This window comes from Atractosteus spatula, chromosome 7 (assembly GCF_055471065.1).
Source record: "Atractosteus spatula isolate fAtrSpa1 chromosome 7, fAtrSpa1.hap1, whole genome shotgun sequence".
Lineage (NCBI taxonomy): Eukaryota > Metazoa > Chordata > Actinopteri > Semionotiformes > Lepisosteidae > Atractosteus > Atractosteus spatula.
This window is the reverse complement of record NC_142712.1, coordinates 47,974,978-47,992,087: the sequence shown is the minus strand read 5'-3', so window position 1 is coordinate 47,992,087 and position 17,110 is coordinate 47,974,978. Positions and strand designations below refer to the sequence as shown.

The window sequence follows — 17,110 nt, the reverse complement described above, 5'->3', positions numbered from 1 at the left end:
TATAGATTTGCACTCAATGTCCTGATCAAATACTGCAGGTCAGTGTGATCAATAGGAGGAATCAAGGACAGAAGACAACAGAAAGACATGTTTAGTTATAAAAGTGTAAAACAAACAAAACAAGTATAATTTAATTGTTAATAATCTTCAAGGAAAATCATCAATTAGCAAATATTTAATGTTGATTGTTTTGAGACAAACGGTAACTTCAGAGTCCTGTTCTGTTGTAATCAATTTATTCAAGCCTAACGACCATACTAGAAAGAGGAGACCATATGGATAGTAATTTTCAGGAGTTCGGTAGCACTACACCAAACTGCTCCAGTAAAATACCCTGTTGTATAAATGGGTGCAAATATAAATATATAAATTGCTTTTGATGAAAACCTCACCAACTAAATTAGTATTTATTTTTACATTAAGTAGACTTTAAACTTATCCGTTCTATAGCTCTTTAATGAAAGAGATAAATCTGCACAACTATTCCTATAACCAGTTTTGTCTTTGTGACAAATAATTACTTGTTGAAATTATGTTTATATAAAAGAACATCTCTGTTAATAAGCAGATTATTTTCTATGGCTTTGTCTGCATTTTTAGTAGCTGTCCATCTCATTACATATTCTATTCGGTTAAATGCAGCAGTTGATGGCTAAAGCCATCTGTTTCAATGAATATGTGCACCACAGCTCCCCAAACTGAGACTTCTCAACTCTATACATTTCAGAGCAAAACCGACAAACTGCTTCTTTCCATAGGAGAAACAAACATCTACTATAACTGTACAATTTTTATACATTATACATTATTATACAATCTTCTCACACACAAAACATTCAATCTGTTTTGAGTGAATTCATTTAATGATATACCCAAAAATATACTCATATTATTGCACTTGCTATGTGGAAATTAAATTCTATCAATCAATATGAAAATATTTTTGCACTGACTGCAAAGTGATTGTACAGAAAATGATTCCAACTGTTTGTGTATAGTTAATGGGCCCACTTAATGTAAGAATCCAGAAGATACAAAATTAAATTTCTACAAACAGGCTCAAAAGCCTAATAACAGATAGTTTTCAAATCTGTTAGTGATTGTTTAAGTATCAGTGTCACAATGTAGCCAGACAACCTCTGAACAACACATGTAGCAGGATAAAATGGCAAAGATATGCCTCAGTGTTTGTGCCTGTGTGGTTAAATAGCTTAAAAGTGAAGACACTAATTAAAGTAGAAATATGCCAGGCGTGAAATTGGACTCTTTACTATCAATATTTTGACAATAGTACTGCTACATGACTAGAGTGTTTCTATTTCATTACATATTCCTGCATTCTCTAAGAATTCTCTATATGGAGCATTGCAGAGTGTTTTTTTTCAATCACCAGATTGTTATAGAAATTAATCTAATCTTTCTCACCATTTAAATGAGAAACTGAATGAATTGAGAAGTTGTAGTCCTTAGGAATTATGATGTACGGGTAACATTGACCAAGCACCACCAGAAAATCATCATAAATACTGTAAGTCAGATTGTTTTAATGACAGTAAACTACAGTATTTTGATATATGACTGATCTATGCAGGGCATGTCTGTACCTGATCCAGAAGTTGGTTGTAGAGGTCATGGCAGTTGTCAAAGATGTACTTGTATGTGGAGTCCAGACAGGCTCTCACACAGTCTTTCACAACCATGCTTGCTCGTGGTGGGCTCTGCAACTCCTGAACCTGCAAGTCAAAAGAAACAACAGAGGACTGAATGGAGTATCGGTCATCATTCAATGGGTGCATAATTTTCCATGCCACACACCAACTTTCAAGTAATAAAGAACTTTAGACTGGAGAAATCATGTGGAAGCTATCCCAAAGCTGAACCCTTCAGTTTTTAATATAAAGGCAAATGTCAGCATGGCTCCTTGAGTTGTGAGAGTCAGGAACAAGTTACCCAGTCATGTTGCTGAAGAAAGTACCCTGGCTTTTGTCAAGAAACGTCAGGATGAGATCCAATGATTAATTAGCTGTGAATTAGCAAATGGCCTCCTATCATTTGTAACCCTGTCTATGGTCTTATATATTACAAACGGGGGTCACAATTTTCATAACCCCCATTTGTAACAATATACTGTATATGGGATGTGGAAAGTAAGCAAGATGTGATGGATAAAAATGTGATAACTGGACACGGTTTTGACTCTGCCTTTACTCGAATGTTCAGAAGACAGGGGGATGGTAAACCTTTCCTATTATATGTTATCCCTGCGTTCATTGGAAGCTTGCAGCCAAAACTCCTTTTTTTTCCCTAAATTTGCAATAGATTAGTTCCACTGGAAAAATATCTGTTCTGTTGCGTTCTTGCTCTTAACATCTAATTCCTCAGTCCTGATTTTATTTAAATCATCAGTGCCAAGGTGTAAAGGGACTAGAACTCATGCATCACATTTCATGAATGGCAGGAACATGTGGAAAAGGAAATATATGTAATTTACAGGTACACTGTTACATAATTCATAACCTTTGTACATATGTGTACTTTTGGGAGTTTGGATGATAGAATTTAGTATTCAGGAGAGGAAGTCCTTCAAAACATCTGACAAAATAAAGGACTCAGACACCTTTTAAATATACGGTACCTTAACAGTGTGGTTAGAATAAAAAATATTTTCAACCTAATATTCAGCCATGTACAGAATATTTATGACTGCTGACTGTGTTTTCACAAAGTTCAGCTTGCACTACTGAAGCAGCACTGAATTATAAAAGAAAGTGTAAATAATGTTTAGTGTTTGTTAGGCTATAAAGACAACTGAAGAAGTGTAACTTTTATTCTAATACTAAGTTAGACTGGTGAGCATTATCTTGAATTTCTGCAATGCAGTGTAAACTTGTTCACATAGCTGGTACATTAACTCAATTCTTGACAGTGCAAAGCTGTTTTTATGCAAGGAGATACTGTACTGTATATGATGAATAAACTGCATCTCAGAAAGAAGTGGCATAGAGACAGGGTGACAAAGATCCAATAAATATCTCTTTCAAATGCAAATCTTTACATATAGTACAATCGTATCATCCATAAACGGAGATTAGTTAATTTATGTGAAATTATGTATCTACGGATGAGTAAAAAAAACATAATATCTAGAATATCTAGTAAGAGTAACTCTTAACCAAATACTACAAATGTAATCTATGTAGTATATCTGAATGGCTGGTTTTATTATTACTGGTAAAATCATTTTTTTATCATTTATAAGGCACTGAAATAGACATAGGTTAACTGAATAATTTTAATGCAGTGCTTAATTTAAAGTGAATTGAATTTGATGGTAGAAAAAAAATCAATGTTTATTTAACAAATTGAAGATGAGTTAATTTTATGACATTAATTGATTGGTATTAAAGGATCCAATTGTAAATGAAAGCACATGAAGACTATAAAATAGCAGGATTGCCTTATTAATGAACCTGGATTACATTCTGGTAGTTAAATGTAGTCTCTTATCTTTCGGTACAAGCTTCACAAAGATTGTAATATTTCACAATCAAAAAAAGAGGTGCAGAATTTATGGTCATGCATAATGTTTTGAGAAGTGTGGATGCTGAACTGCTCAGAAATTGATGGAAACAATTGCCAAGGTTATTGATTTACCTTCTTAGAAGGCAGCTGTCGCCCATTTATTTTTTATGACCTGCATTTCATTACAATCGCTTGTTAACTAATGCTTTTTTTGTACCATTTAATTATTGTGACACACTATTATAACAGACAGCGAAACAGGTATTTTGGAGCATCTCATTTCATTAATTGCCTTACAGAAACCTTTTGACATCGCTATTTGGTAGCACCACTGGGTAAAATACACAAAACAATTAACCAACTGTAAATGTCAAAGCAGTGACACTATGAGAGCTCTATGAAACTATTTTCGTACAGTGTTCTTTCTGGAGATGAACAACCCAAAGTTCATGTCACCCAACCCAAGGATTCAGATTTTCAGTTATTGTCATTAACTTTAACAGCTTTGTAGTGAGGTGGCAGTTTACAAGAAGGAGTGTAAAGAGATTGACACAGCAATTCAGTGAAAATACAGAAATCAGAAAAGGTTCAAATGTCTTGAAGAGATGCAAATATTTAAACAGAGTAAGAATAAAAGAAAGACCCAGGACTTTAAATAATGTTTCATGCCACTCTGAAGGCAAAAAATGTCAATAATTCTCCTAAAGTATATAAAGGAACTAGGCCTGTTGTTATTAACCTTTTATACAGACATAGTTGGATGCCTTATCTGTACAATATGTTCACTATAATATTGATTCCTATCAAACCCTGAAACACAACAGGAACAATGTGAATATGAAATTCTACTTAATGCTTGACATTTTTGACTGGAAGGTTAATCTATAATAAAAAATTCTAAAACTTGATACCAAACATTTGGGTAATCTAGTCCCATAGTTTAATCAGTTCCTATGGTTCCTAAGGAAAGAATTGGAATGAATGAGGTACAGTATAACAAATACCTCTAATCAGCAGGCATCAATAATAACAAATTGCACAAGGTCTTATCAGAAAATAAATGAATGGTGCTGGCTGTGTGGGTAAAAGGGATAAACATCATCCTACCTTCATTCTGAAAAAGGTGATACTGGTTAGCAGGTCAACTGTTGATTTTAAGTCTAGAAGTCTCTCGGGGTTGCTGGCCGGGAAATTATCCTGTAAATAACAAAACCCAAAATAACTATCATATATTTATATCTCAGTATTTTTTAGGATTTTATGAGTTATTAAGCCATTACTGACTGAACTTTAAATATGTAAGAAATTAAATAATTGGGAGGTTCCAACTTCTTACAGCATAAGACAATTATGCCTACTCACCTTCATTCATAATATTTAAAGCACGTTCATATTAAAGTTTACAAAACGAATGATGGGAACCTGTTAAGTTAACCACATTGATATGTTTGTATACAGATGCTATAAAGAGCATGTCATAAAGAAATAATAGCTTACAATAAAGTTTTCAGTCTTCAGAGCCCAATAACATTGACAGCATTAATTATTAATTTAATTCTCCCTTAGTTTCAGAAAAGATTGCTGGACCACAGTAGTTTGCCAATGTAGCACCTGGTGTCACTCCGTTTAGTCTCATAAAATGCAGTAAACAAACTGAATAAACTTTATTCTCAAGTGCCTCTGTGCTAATGTGTTTTCTAGTGTAATGCATAACTGAAAACCTTTATAGCTACATTCGAAGCAGGTCATATACAGTACAGTAGAAGACCATGCCTACTATTTCCTCAGCCTAACACTGTTATACACCATGCAGCTGTGATTAGCTCATATGACAAAACAACTTATGTAAACTTCTTTCATGGTCATTTAACAAATGGCTGGCATATCATTTCTTCTATTTCTTAATTGTAAGAAGTTTCTCTGTTCTGCCAAAGGCAGAATTTGTGTGCTCTACTTTCAAAATGTCAGCAAATTCCATAAGCAGTCTGTTGTAGATTACATAAGAAAGGAATTAACTTTCAATTGCACTCTAAAATCCTCAAAATATTCTCCGCTGCCCATTGCAATTTGTGTATTTTTACCAAACAGTAAAAATAATAACTTGGACACATTGTATCTGGGAATTACTCAGTTCTTGTTACCACTAATTAGTCCTTCTTGATATAATAGCTGTTGCAGTGGAGTGGCACTGATAAACTGAAATGAGATTGTGATTAACATCTCACTTTTCTTAGGGAGCCACAACAATTGTGCCTTGCAAACATTTTCACCCCATTCCAGTGATGTCCCATTTAACTGCAAGGTTACGGTTTTTAAAGTGACTATTTTGAATCAAAACGTGAATTCTCAAACTGGAGAATTTTATGGGTGGAAGACGTCAAATAGCACCAAGTGGGAGCCATACAAAGATGGCAATATTCCTGCTTATCTTCTGCTATTTCTGGATAGAAGCTACAAAGCTTTTTCAGCCTTTACCCAAAGAGTTGGGATCAAATGAAAAATAACACTAATGGGAAAAGCACCTTCCTGGTTAATTACACTTTAAAGAAAGGTGAATTCACTGAAATTAGAATGTGTTTCCTTTGAATTTAATGATTTATCATCACATTAGCATTAAATAGCTCTTTAGCTTAGTTTGGCTTTGTGGCTTTACATCACTCAAACAAAAAACTGATACAGTCTGAAGGTCTTTTAAAGTCAACAAATGTTTTTTTTCATCTGCTTCAAATTTTTCTAAATGTCCATAACAAAATAGCTCATCATTACATGATGCCTGTCAGCTGTTGCCTATTTTTCTAATCTAACAAAATTTAAACATGTGCCAAGAAAACATCAAACAGACATCGCATGAATTACAATCCAGTTAGAAATGCATCCTAATGTCATTTGAATGAGGAAATTAAATGTTGTCAGTGGTCATTGTAGTTATTAGACAACAGATAATGTTTATTAGATACAAGCAAAGAATACTAAATTTGAATTGTTTCATTCTGCATGAGTGTACACTTAGTGATAAATACATGTTTATTTTAGACAAGCAAAACATATTTAGTTTAACATTTGCATTTTACATTTATTAGATATGTATACTATAGTACCTGCGGCGGTACTAAATATGTAAACTTGGCAATATTAAGATTCTTTATAGCAACTTTACATGGCAAGAAGAGTGTTAATGTCTGCTTGGAGGAGAGAACAGTTTATAGTATGAGGTCATTTGATTGATATGTCGCAGGGGGAGATATAACACTGCAGTACAGTCTGTGATACAGGACACAGCATGCCTCAGGCACTTTTCTCAAAAAAGAGATTTTATTGGTGAAACTCAGTGACTACTGTAAATGTTCTGTTTTGTTTGCTACCTCCTCTAAATCCCACTTAACCATGTTTGAATGGCCCCTTGTAATAAGCCAGCAGGAAAACATGGAGAATGCACCTATTATTGTATGTTATCAATGTAAAAAGTATGAACCAACACTGTAGCAAAGTGTGCTCTTTAATGTGCCTTACGATTCTTTTACTAAATTGGCCTCCCTCTTTGAAGAAAAAAAATAAATATTTTGTTTAGAATTCCATTTAAAATAAATCCATAGTCCTGTATTCTCTATTGATCTGAATTCTATTACTGTCTAACTTTATTTTCACTTTCTACAGGAAAGCCTGGGTGTTACATCACCAGATAAAGTGAGTATGATATTCTCAAACTTGATTTGGTAAATATGTCAATGTTACACAATTCACGTGAGGCAAAGATCAATGCTAGTCTAGAAATTAAATCACTATCGCCTGCCTTATGCCTAGGAGTTAGTTGGACAGTCAATATGGAATAATTCTTTTAAATTCGAGACGCTCCTCCTTGCACTTTAGTAACATTGTCATGCGTCAATCAAATGAATTAAATTAAACTTTGGTGTAAGCAGAAAGATTTATTAAACCTCAGAAGTCATGGCATGCCTGTTCTCCTATTTTCCACAATTCCCCGTTCTCTTTTCCACTTTAATGGAAAACTAAGAGGTTTTCAATTATAGCAGATATTTTCAATGGTGGCCTTCACTTATTCCAGGATTTGCAATCTACATACAAGTTTTCCGACTGTGTCCGACTGTGTTTAACTGTGTCATCCCCCAAAGTTCTTTACACCCAATGCATAACCTGTTGAAATTCAGGCCCAAATCAAGTGAACTGGTTTCCTCTATGCTATGGATGACCCTAAGAGTGTGTAGTTTGGGGAGTTTTTTTTCCTGCTTTCCCAGATGGTCCAGACCTTCTGGGGATGGAGTACTGTGCTTGCCATTTCAGGGCTAGAGACTTGGGTTCGCATCCCTATGGTGATCTGCCTATTCCATAGGCACTTTAATATTATCATGTCTTTGTCCTCTCTTTCATTTTCTTTCTGGGGACTGCAAAACTCATTCCACCAGTATGATCATTTTCAACATACATACCCGGTATTTTGACATATCAATCCTCAGGGAATTGTGTAATTGATCGAGGAGTTTAACAAATTTTTCTCTCTATGGATACAAAAGAAACAAAAACATATTAGCATCACATAAAGTTGAAGTTAAAATTCTATTATCAATTTAGGTTTGGTTGGTTTAATATTAAAATATTAACTTATTTCAACATAGAATAAAAATGTAGATTGTTCAATTAAAATTGACAACTTACTCCAAAATTTGAAGCAGCAAACCGGTCTGAAGCTGAGACGTTGGTGCTGGCTGTTGTGTGAGCGTAATAGGCATTGATATTAGCCAGCAAAGTACTCATCACTGCAGGGACTCCAGGGCACATGTACTTGGAAGACAGGCAAGAGAAATGTCTATGATAGAAAAAGAAAAACACAAACACATTAAATAGAAACCAGAAGTATAAGAAACAATTCATCTCTGCTGCACTAAGGTTTGTCAAGACCTATAGTCACCAGAAATTATGTCTTGTCCATAGGTCAAAGACCAAGATTTAGAAATATCTAAGAATGTGCATGCTCTTTTCTTAAATGTTCTAATAATTTAAAATCATAAATTATGGTTTACTAAGCCCTGTGCCTCAGAGCAAATAGTGCACTTAAAGTAACGGAGACAAAGAGCACTGGATATGTATTTAAACCACTTCTTCACTTCTCTGACATACAATGCACCCGAACTACACCTCTCCAAAAAATTAACAAAATGTACAGTACGTTTCTTTGTGACCTTGGAGAAACACTGTAGTGCTCTGGGGGTTCAGAAGAGCATCACTCCTATCAGGTATAGCTCATTAGGGAAAGCACACACACTGAAAGAAGACAGTCACAGCCTATGAGCACAGCACACCACTAAATTTAGCACTGACCCTGCAGGGCTTTATAGAAAAACGCAAGTAGTTAAGAAAGTACCTTCAAGATTAAAGTGAACATGTCAATATATCTGATTGTATGAAAGGACAACTTTATAAAAACATTATTTCATTTAATTTCTGTATGGCATAATGGATATTCAGCACATTGATTTATATCTAGAACATTGGTAGATACGATATTTGCTTATGCTGCACTTAAATGATCTTCAGACAACAGACATTTGTCAAAAATATTTATCATTTGAGCTACAGCTAATTTACTCTCTTAATGGTGATGAAATTGCCTGGAAAAGATTCTAATCAGTTTCTGATTCCCAGACGTATAGAACTATGAAGATGTGCCAATAAATTTAATTGTATATATAGTGAAATCATTTTGTCATTTAATCCAGTTTAAGCAGTGCACTTAATTTGGATGTCTCCTGTGCTTTAATGAGTTCAGATGATATTCACAGAGTGGAAATTAATCACAGATTTTTTTTTGACAGAGTTGGGGGCTATGCTCTGATTTACTAAATAAAATTCTGTACTCATAGATGGGGTTCAAGCTCTGTCTTACCAAATTAAATTCTTAACTAAGATGAGATCATAACAAAAGAAAGCACTACCACAGGGCATGGTCAACTCAGTCCAGAGGACCTGTGGGGCCCTGTGCAACAAGACTGACACCAGCTCTGTTTCACAGGTCCTGAGCCACAGCTCTGCTAATTATCTTGGACCTTAAATGAAGCTCTTGTAATTAACGGTATGCTGCAAAGAGCAAGAGTTTTAATTTACAGCAATAACGGACAATTTTAAGTATGATTTAAAAAAGGCCACTAGATTATTATGTCATTAATACAAACATTTTTTTTATTATGATCAAGAACTCCACTGAGATGCTTTAATTATGTGCACAGGATTGAATTCTTAAATAAGATGTTACATTTTTTTCTTTTCCTTATTAAAGAAAAAACTGTAAAAAGGCTAAGAAACGCCAAGTGAAATTAAAATAACAGCCTTCTTTGTTCCTGACAAATCTCATTGTACAGTACCTTTTTAACAAATTCATAGGAAAAATACATATAATTTAGAAAAACAATTTTATTTCTATATGGGTTAACACCAAACTTCTCTCACATCAGACTGGAAATGCTTTTACTAAAGACATATAAAAATTGTTTGTCACTCACAAAGAACCTATTTAAATACATAATGCAATGCAAAGAGAACTGCGTGAGTTTGTAGATTTTAGTCTGCTTTAATTCGTTCTTATTTATATACTGGAGATAGTTTTTTAAACTATGCAGTAATTAAAAATAAAAATATAAAAATATAGAGGAACGCAGGTAAACAGAAGCTCTGCAGGCACCATACAGGTACATTTTGTATTTTTTTTTGTCATGAGTTAAATGACATCCTACAACTGATCATTCTGCCTGATTTTGCCTTTAATTTCAAAACTTCTTAAAGACTCCTCTTGACAAATCTGGATAGCTGCCAAATGTAAGGTTGTTGGCTAGATATATTTTTCCTTGGTATCTGGCTTTTATATTTAATACTTCTTTTGTACAAATTAAACACTGCCCCAGCATTAAAGCTCACTTCTTTCTCTCCTTTGACACTATATACCCGGATCATTGCTTGATGTCCAATGTTAAATTCCATATTAGTATTTCATTATATTAATATTTAATTGTCGTATCATTTAAATATGATTCTACTCATAATTAACAGTAAATTGAGTTCACGCGTGTTTTAATTTAATCAATAATTCTTAGACAAATGCATGCTTTCATAGAAATAATACATTGACCATAGCATTTTTATAGACTGCATACTGTTATGAGCTGATTTGACAGCAGTGCTGCCACCTTGTAGCCTGATCGTGCAAGATCACAGAAGGCTGGGCCTGGTCAGTACTGAGCTGGGAGACCTCTGACAAAAACCTAATTGCTGCTGTAGGTGGTGGTGGACCAGTAGCTACCACTTGCCCTGAGGAGCAATTTCAAAAGCTAAACCCTACTACGGTGTCCAGGGTTACTATAACGTAAAAAGTGCCATCTTTTGGTCTTTGCAGATCCCATGGTAGTTTTTGAAAAAGAAGGGGAGTTATTTTGTAATATTCCAATTCAGAACAGACTGGCCTGTCCTCCTTAAATCAATAAGTGAAGCAATTTGTTACTTATCCACCTAATCTCCTGGCAGGAGGTCAGAATACCTGCTGTTCATCACTGACGTTCAGTGGTGGATGACTTGGGCCCTTCCTGTTTGAAAAAGGCTTTCAGATCCTTTGGGATGAGAAACGTGCGAGAAAGTGTATTTTATTTTCAATATATAAAGTTTTGAGATACTGTACCTTTCTTTTTCAGCTGTAGATTTGTTCTTGGGCAGGTTCACTTCCTAATTAAATGGCTATGAATCCTATTATTTGCGTCAAGGGTTTAACTTCCATCAAAATGGGATGAGCGCTAATTTGTTTCAATTGCAGACACTTGTAATTGTTTTTTTTTTTTTCCAGGGTTTCACATTATAATTACTAACATGCTGTTCTCTGGATAAGGATGCTGACAGCTGTAACTGTAAATTATCATTTTTATTGCATTATGTGCTGAAAGCAACTAAACATGTTACAGAATTAAACTGGAAGAGGAGAAAAATTAAAGGATAGCCAACTAATGGAATATGTCAGCACTGTGATGGCCTGGCCTCCTGTCTGGAGTGTACTGTGCCACGTCCCATTATCTCAGGGCAAGGTTAGGCTCCCACACACCCTGATCCTTTACTAGACTAAGCAACTTGCAATCATCATAACATTTTGAACAGGAATACTGTATACACTTCAAGGAAACATCAAACTGTGATCCCAATTTCTAGTGTGACTTTTGTGACAATTTTTGGTGACAATTTCATCTGTGACATTTTTGAAGTCGCATTCTCCGAACATTTTTATGACATGCCACTACATTCAAAATTCCCATATTCCTTCTAATTTCGTGATGTTTGCTGTGAGTGCTAAACTGTATTCATGCATCTCTGAAAATGGTTTGTTTATCCTTTCTACCACCTTTTTGCTGCTGTAAGGCCATATGTGAGCTGCTTGCATTTGACTGTATGATTTCAATGTATATAATGTACACAGCTTGCGCTTGTCTTCACACAAGACACGTGCAACACATAACTAGGAGTCATTATGGGCAAGAATATGTTCCTATTCCAGCTGCCCTGGAATGCTTAGAGATTAAATAATATAAAATGCATATAATCTTATGACACTCTGACGGTACATTAGAATACTCATCTTAGCACTCATCTATTCTTTCAATACTGCCCTCCCAAATTGGTGACCTTTGTATTCCATGAGAACTGATATGCCGTGGACTTTAAGTACCATAGAAAATATCAATGGTGTCGCTTCAAGACTGCTGTTAACATTTTTTAGTTTTAGTTCTTTGGAAAGAGGGGGTTGTAATCCTGTGCCCAGGGAATATATATCAAGATTTATATAGCCATTAAGACAAAGAGTGATTTCAAGTCTGGCATGGACTGAAATAAAAGCCCACCGGGGATAAGAAGCACGTTGTTACATACCTCTCATAAATTCCTTGGAAAACACAGTCATCATGTCTATATAAAAGTCACCTTTCATCTTTTTCACATGCATTCCGATTTTTCGGTACCTCCCATAAGCTTTAAGTAAGGTGAAACAGAATTATTAAATGATCCATTCAACATACACAATTTTCGACCCATTAAATACTTTAATGAATGAGTCATGTTCATAGCCTTAAAGGCAAATCCAGAAGGGACGATTAGTGAAGTGGTTATGCTTAGAGAATAAAGTGTAGATCCTGTTGTTCTAAAATCTTGTATATGTAGTAGCAATCCAATCCTTCCTACTTGGTGCCATTTTTAGATATATTTGAGAATTATGAAGACTGATTTTTAAAACACTTCATTATTTTGACACATTTTACTCACGTCATAGCCTGGTAGATGGATTCTACTCCATAGCGCATTGCAAATTCATCAACGATCTCTTGAGCAACATCATCAAAGTAAACCTTCCAGGCTTCGTCTCCTTTTACTTCAGGAATCTTCACTACTCCCCCATTCTTCACCTCAGTCAGGTAGTGGAACAAGTTCTGGAAGCAATAATATGTTGTAAGAGAAATAATACCGGAGATGAAAAGGTTTTTATTTTCATCATTCTTTTTATTGCGGGTCTGGAAACAACGTAAGAAATATGGAGGTTCTAATGAGTGCCCATTGGCCACACAATACCCAATCAGTCTCATTAAAAAGGTGAGCTTTACTTACAAAATAAGCTTTTGAAGCTTCCATAAAGGTGTTAAACACTTACATTTATATTTATACACTTTTTAAAATGATATATTGGCAGGTTCAGGAGGTACATTTTAATGGTGCCTGCAAATAAATGAAAGACATCTAAACATTGAAAAATCTCAGATTTTATTAACCTAAGTTTATAAATAATTAAATGAAAAAATCATACTTTTTGAAAAATGATTATTAGTCAATTAAAATGACTGATTTCAGTTTATAATAATACAATAATATTTCATAAATAGAAAACCTCATAGACAAAGACTTATCAGAAGGCATTTTCAAAAGGATTGGAAAATCAAGTGTATTTGGCTCTTCTGAGAGCATTCATTCCAACCTAAGGTAAATATGCTGGAATTTAGTTTTAGTAAAACTGTTAAATTCTTATTTTTTACAAAAGGGATAAGCTTTTCTAAACGAATGAGCAGATTACACTGACCTACAGTAGTTGTCCTGGTGAGAAAGACACAGATTAGACACACAGAGATACAGTAGATACAGTAGTGCTTTACAAGTAACATATTTCTGGGAGTCAAATGAATTATGGGAATGCATATTAATTAGTCCTTAATGTTTTTACGAAGTTGATGCAGTCAAATGAGTTTTGTAATTCTGCTTGTTGTGAATATAAAATGTTAGCAACCAAATTAAGAAATCAATCAACTAGGTAAAGTTAGTGAAAGAGCAAGAGCTGATTAATTTTCATCCCTATAACCCATAGTAACTACAACCTTACAAAAGACAACGTAAACCTGACAGATGCTGCTTGTTAGACACATAGAGTACATATGCCCGATCAAATTAAGCTTTTACGCTGATGAACACTATAAAGGGCAAAATAGCTGTCCCTGAAGTTAGATGAGATGACTTTCAGTGTTGTGAAATGGCAAAAGCCAATTAATATTCATTGCCTGTATAGATGTAAATGTAACTATACCTCATGCAAGCACGTATACTGTCCATGGTATGGAGCTACTTTCTCCTCTCCTTTCATTTCCACACTTATCTTCAGTCGAATAGCACCAGATACCGCAGATTTATCAGTCCGCTTCTCTGGAGAACAGCCGAAATGAAAACAATTATAAAAACAGGGCATTGTGCATTTTTAACTTGATTTTAACCTTCCCCTGATTCATATTGTACATTGTTTCAGCATTTCCCCCAGAGCGTTATTCAAACTTCTTGAGAAACCATTTGAGAAAGAGAAATGAATGATGAAGACAATGTTCGCTTTAAAGCCCAGTTTTCATGGCACGTTGTTCTCGCTTAATTTATTGCCAAAACTTGTTGCTGGACAAAATATGTTGTATTGAAGCCTTGGGCAATCTTTTTAGCGTATCTTCTCCAAGTGACAATTTACTATTATAGAACTGCAATAATGAATCATGCCAGAAAGTGCAGTTGTGAGCCAGAAGTTTGACAACATCATTTATATATTTGTATCTGTAGTCTTGCTGCCCTCTGACCTTTGCATTACAGGTAAAATTCAAGCAACAAAAAACATAAAAGGTTTTTTATTGACAGAATTACTACTGTATACTGTTCATCGTTAATCACAGCATAAGCCCTATTATGGTTTGGTTTTTTTCAAATGATGGGTCAGATTTATATGAGATACAATAATTATGATTTTCCTGACATTCTTAAAATGAACATAGTGCTCAAATATTTTATGTCTGCTTCAAATTTGAGAGAGAGAGCCCTTGGCAAACTAATCCCATCTCACTCTCAAGAGCACTCATTCAATAGTGTATTCCGACCAGGGAAATCCTGCCCACAGTCAGCTAGAGACATGACACAGGCTTGAACCTAAGATACCTGGATGTGCACTCAGGTAGTAAGTGCCTTTACCTGTCGAGTTACTGAAGAGTTTTCTTTCTATCTATCATCATAATCTGATTTTTCAAGAGAAAGTAGGAGGTTCTTGATCATACCGAGGTTATACCAGACGTCCATTTCCCCGCTTAGTGTTCTCACTTCTATTATTGTTTGTCCAAGAAAGTCGTCAGATTCCTTTTTGAAGTGCTGTTTGACTCGAGACTTGATATCATCGTCCTCATCCCAGACGCGCACCTTTATTCTGTCTGTGGAGTTGTGGCATTCACTGGAACACAATACAAATGGCAGAGTCATTCTTACATGTTATTCTCATTTACTGGTCACTTCCTTACAGCAAAGAAATGATCAATATCAAAATCTGTAGATGACACATTTTTTATATCAACAACAAAAACTAAACATAAACATAATACAGTGGTTAAAAACCTTGTTAACTCCATTTTTTATCTGCTTAAATTAATCTCTCACAATACCAATATGTAAATCGATCTATACAATGGCTACCAGAAAATAAAGGTGAATAGTCAATTAAAGTTTAAATGAACATTCAGAACAAACTATGGTAATAACTGTATAATAATTTGTTATTTCTGTCTGATCACATGGGAATATTATGCATGACCTTTATTAGGTTAATTAGCAATTATTGTTTTGTAGTGGCCATTGTGGAACATCCATTACGCAGAAAGGTATCCATATGGTTTTGTATTTTAGCTGCCTGGACTCCAAGTTAGAGGTAACCAGAATTTTCAAATGGAATTAAGGCAGCAGTTACTGTACCGGTGTGCAATTACTGGAAGTCAAATGATGATATGATATTACAAAGTATTCTTGCCATCAGTTATAATTTTAAAATGTATATATTGCACTGCATATCTAATGACATCTACTTTGATATCTCAATTCCTCACACCTAAGGTTTGAATTGAAAACAAAGCAGGGATCAGGATGAACAGAGAGAACAGGGTGAGCTGCCAGGGTGTGTCACTGACAGACTCCCATGCTTATTGCCAAGCTGAACCATTGCATGAGCTGTGAGAGTTAATAAAGACAGAATGCTTTAAAAGTGACATTCTCCTGAATTAAAAAAACTAAATACAGTATTTTGTAAAGATCATCTGAACAGAATTGCTATGCTGTACAGTACTGTATAAGCTGTTTTCCAAATTAAACCAAAAATGTGCATTTGGCAACTGTCACGATAGCAAACCCCTCTTCTTAAGGGCGCTCCAGCCCTTCCTTGTTTTCTCCCATTACCTGCACCTGTTCCCTATTTACGTTCCCCCTTAAACGCCAGATGCAGACTTCACTCCTGGTTCCTCATTGAATTCCACTTCGTGAGAGCCCGGGGTCCTGCTGCGTCTGGCTCCGTTATGATTTTAAACTTCTGTTCCTGATTCCCCGCCCCGCCCCGCCCCGCCGGTCCCGACCCGGTTCATGGTTTTTATTCCCTGGATGGATCCCCTGGCCTTGGACTATACCTTCTGTCTTGGATACCCGTTTGAATTTTCTCTTGGATCGTTCGCTCCGGACTCACTCCCCCTGGACACCTGCACCCCTTGGACACGCTCCCTGTCTCCATACCCTCTCCTGCATGACTTTTTCCCCAGTGTTACCTCACAATTCTGGATCGTGTCGTCTGCATAGGGCCCGGAAAGAACTGTTTCATGACAGCAACTAGGCAAAATGTGGTATAATGTTCATGATACTGAATTCAGTAAATGTGTTGGAAATTTACACAGAGCAGGATGAGCCCTATAGTCCAGGTATTTGCTAATCCTGAAGGCAGTCTACTTAATTAAGAACAAGTACAGGTTTATTCCATGCTGAAAAGAGAAGAAAGGAAACCCAAACATTTTGGCTGTGGAGCCTTCTTCAGGTGCCAAAGGATTCCTCTTTCTCCCTGGGCTACTTGCCCCCTTCTCTCACTAAACCAGTATCCCGTCTCTTCACAGTGATCTGTTCCAAGACCAGGCCTTCTGACCACCTCCTATTCCTTTACAGATGTCGTCATTATAATATAATTCCTAAAGGATTTGACCTGAAATTTAACACCTCTTCCTTTGACTCTGACACCACCCAG

General features: G+C 35.4%; 1 protein-coding gene across 2 annotated transcripts in view; it reads right to left on the bottom strand.

The window, feature by feature from the left end:
* unc13c (unc-13 homolog C (C. elegans)) overlaps positions 1–17,110 on the bottom strand; it is a 139,004-nt gene that overhangs the window by 74,104 nt on the left and 47,790 nt on the right. For both annotated transcript variants that reach the window (XM_088921651.1, XM_088921650.1), the window contains exons 9-15: positions 15,123–15,292; positions 14,126–14,241; positions 12,823–12,986; positions 8,194–8,344; positions 7,968–8,036; positions 4,630–4,719; positions 1,605–1,733 (exon numbers count right to left, since the gene is read on the bottom strand). In XM_088921651.1, coding sequence (XP_088777777.1) covers positions 1,605–1,733; positions 4,630–4,719; positions 7,968–8,036; positions 8,194–8,344; positions 12,823–12,986; positions 14,126–14,241; positions 15,123–15,292 — 889 coding nt within the window. The remainder of the gene's footprint in view (positions 1–1,604; positions 1,734–4,629; positions 4,720–7,967; positions 8,037–8,193; positions 8,345–12,822; positions 12,987–14,125; positions 14,242–15,122; positions 15,293–17,110) is intronic.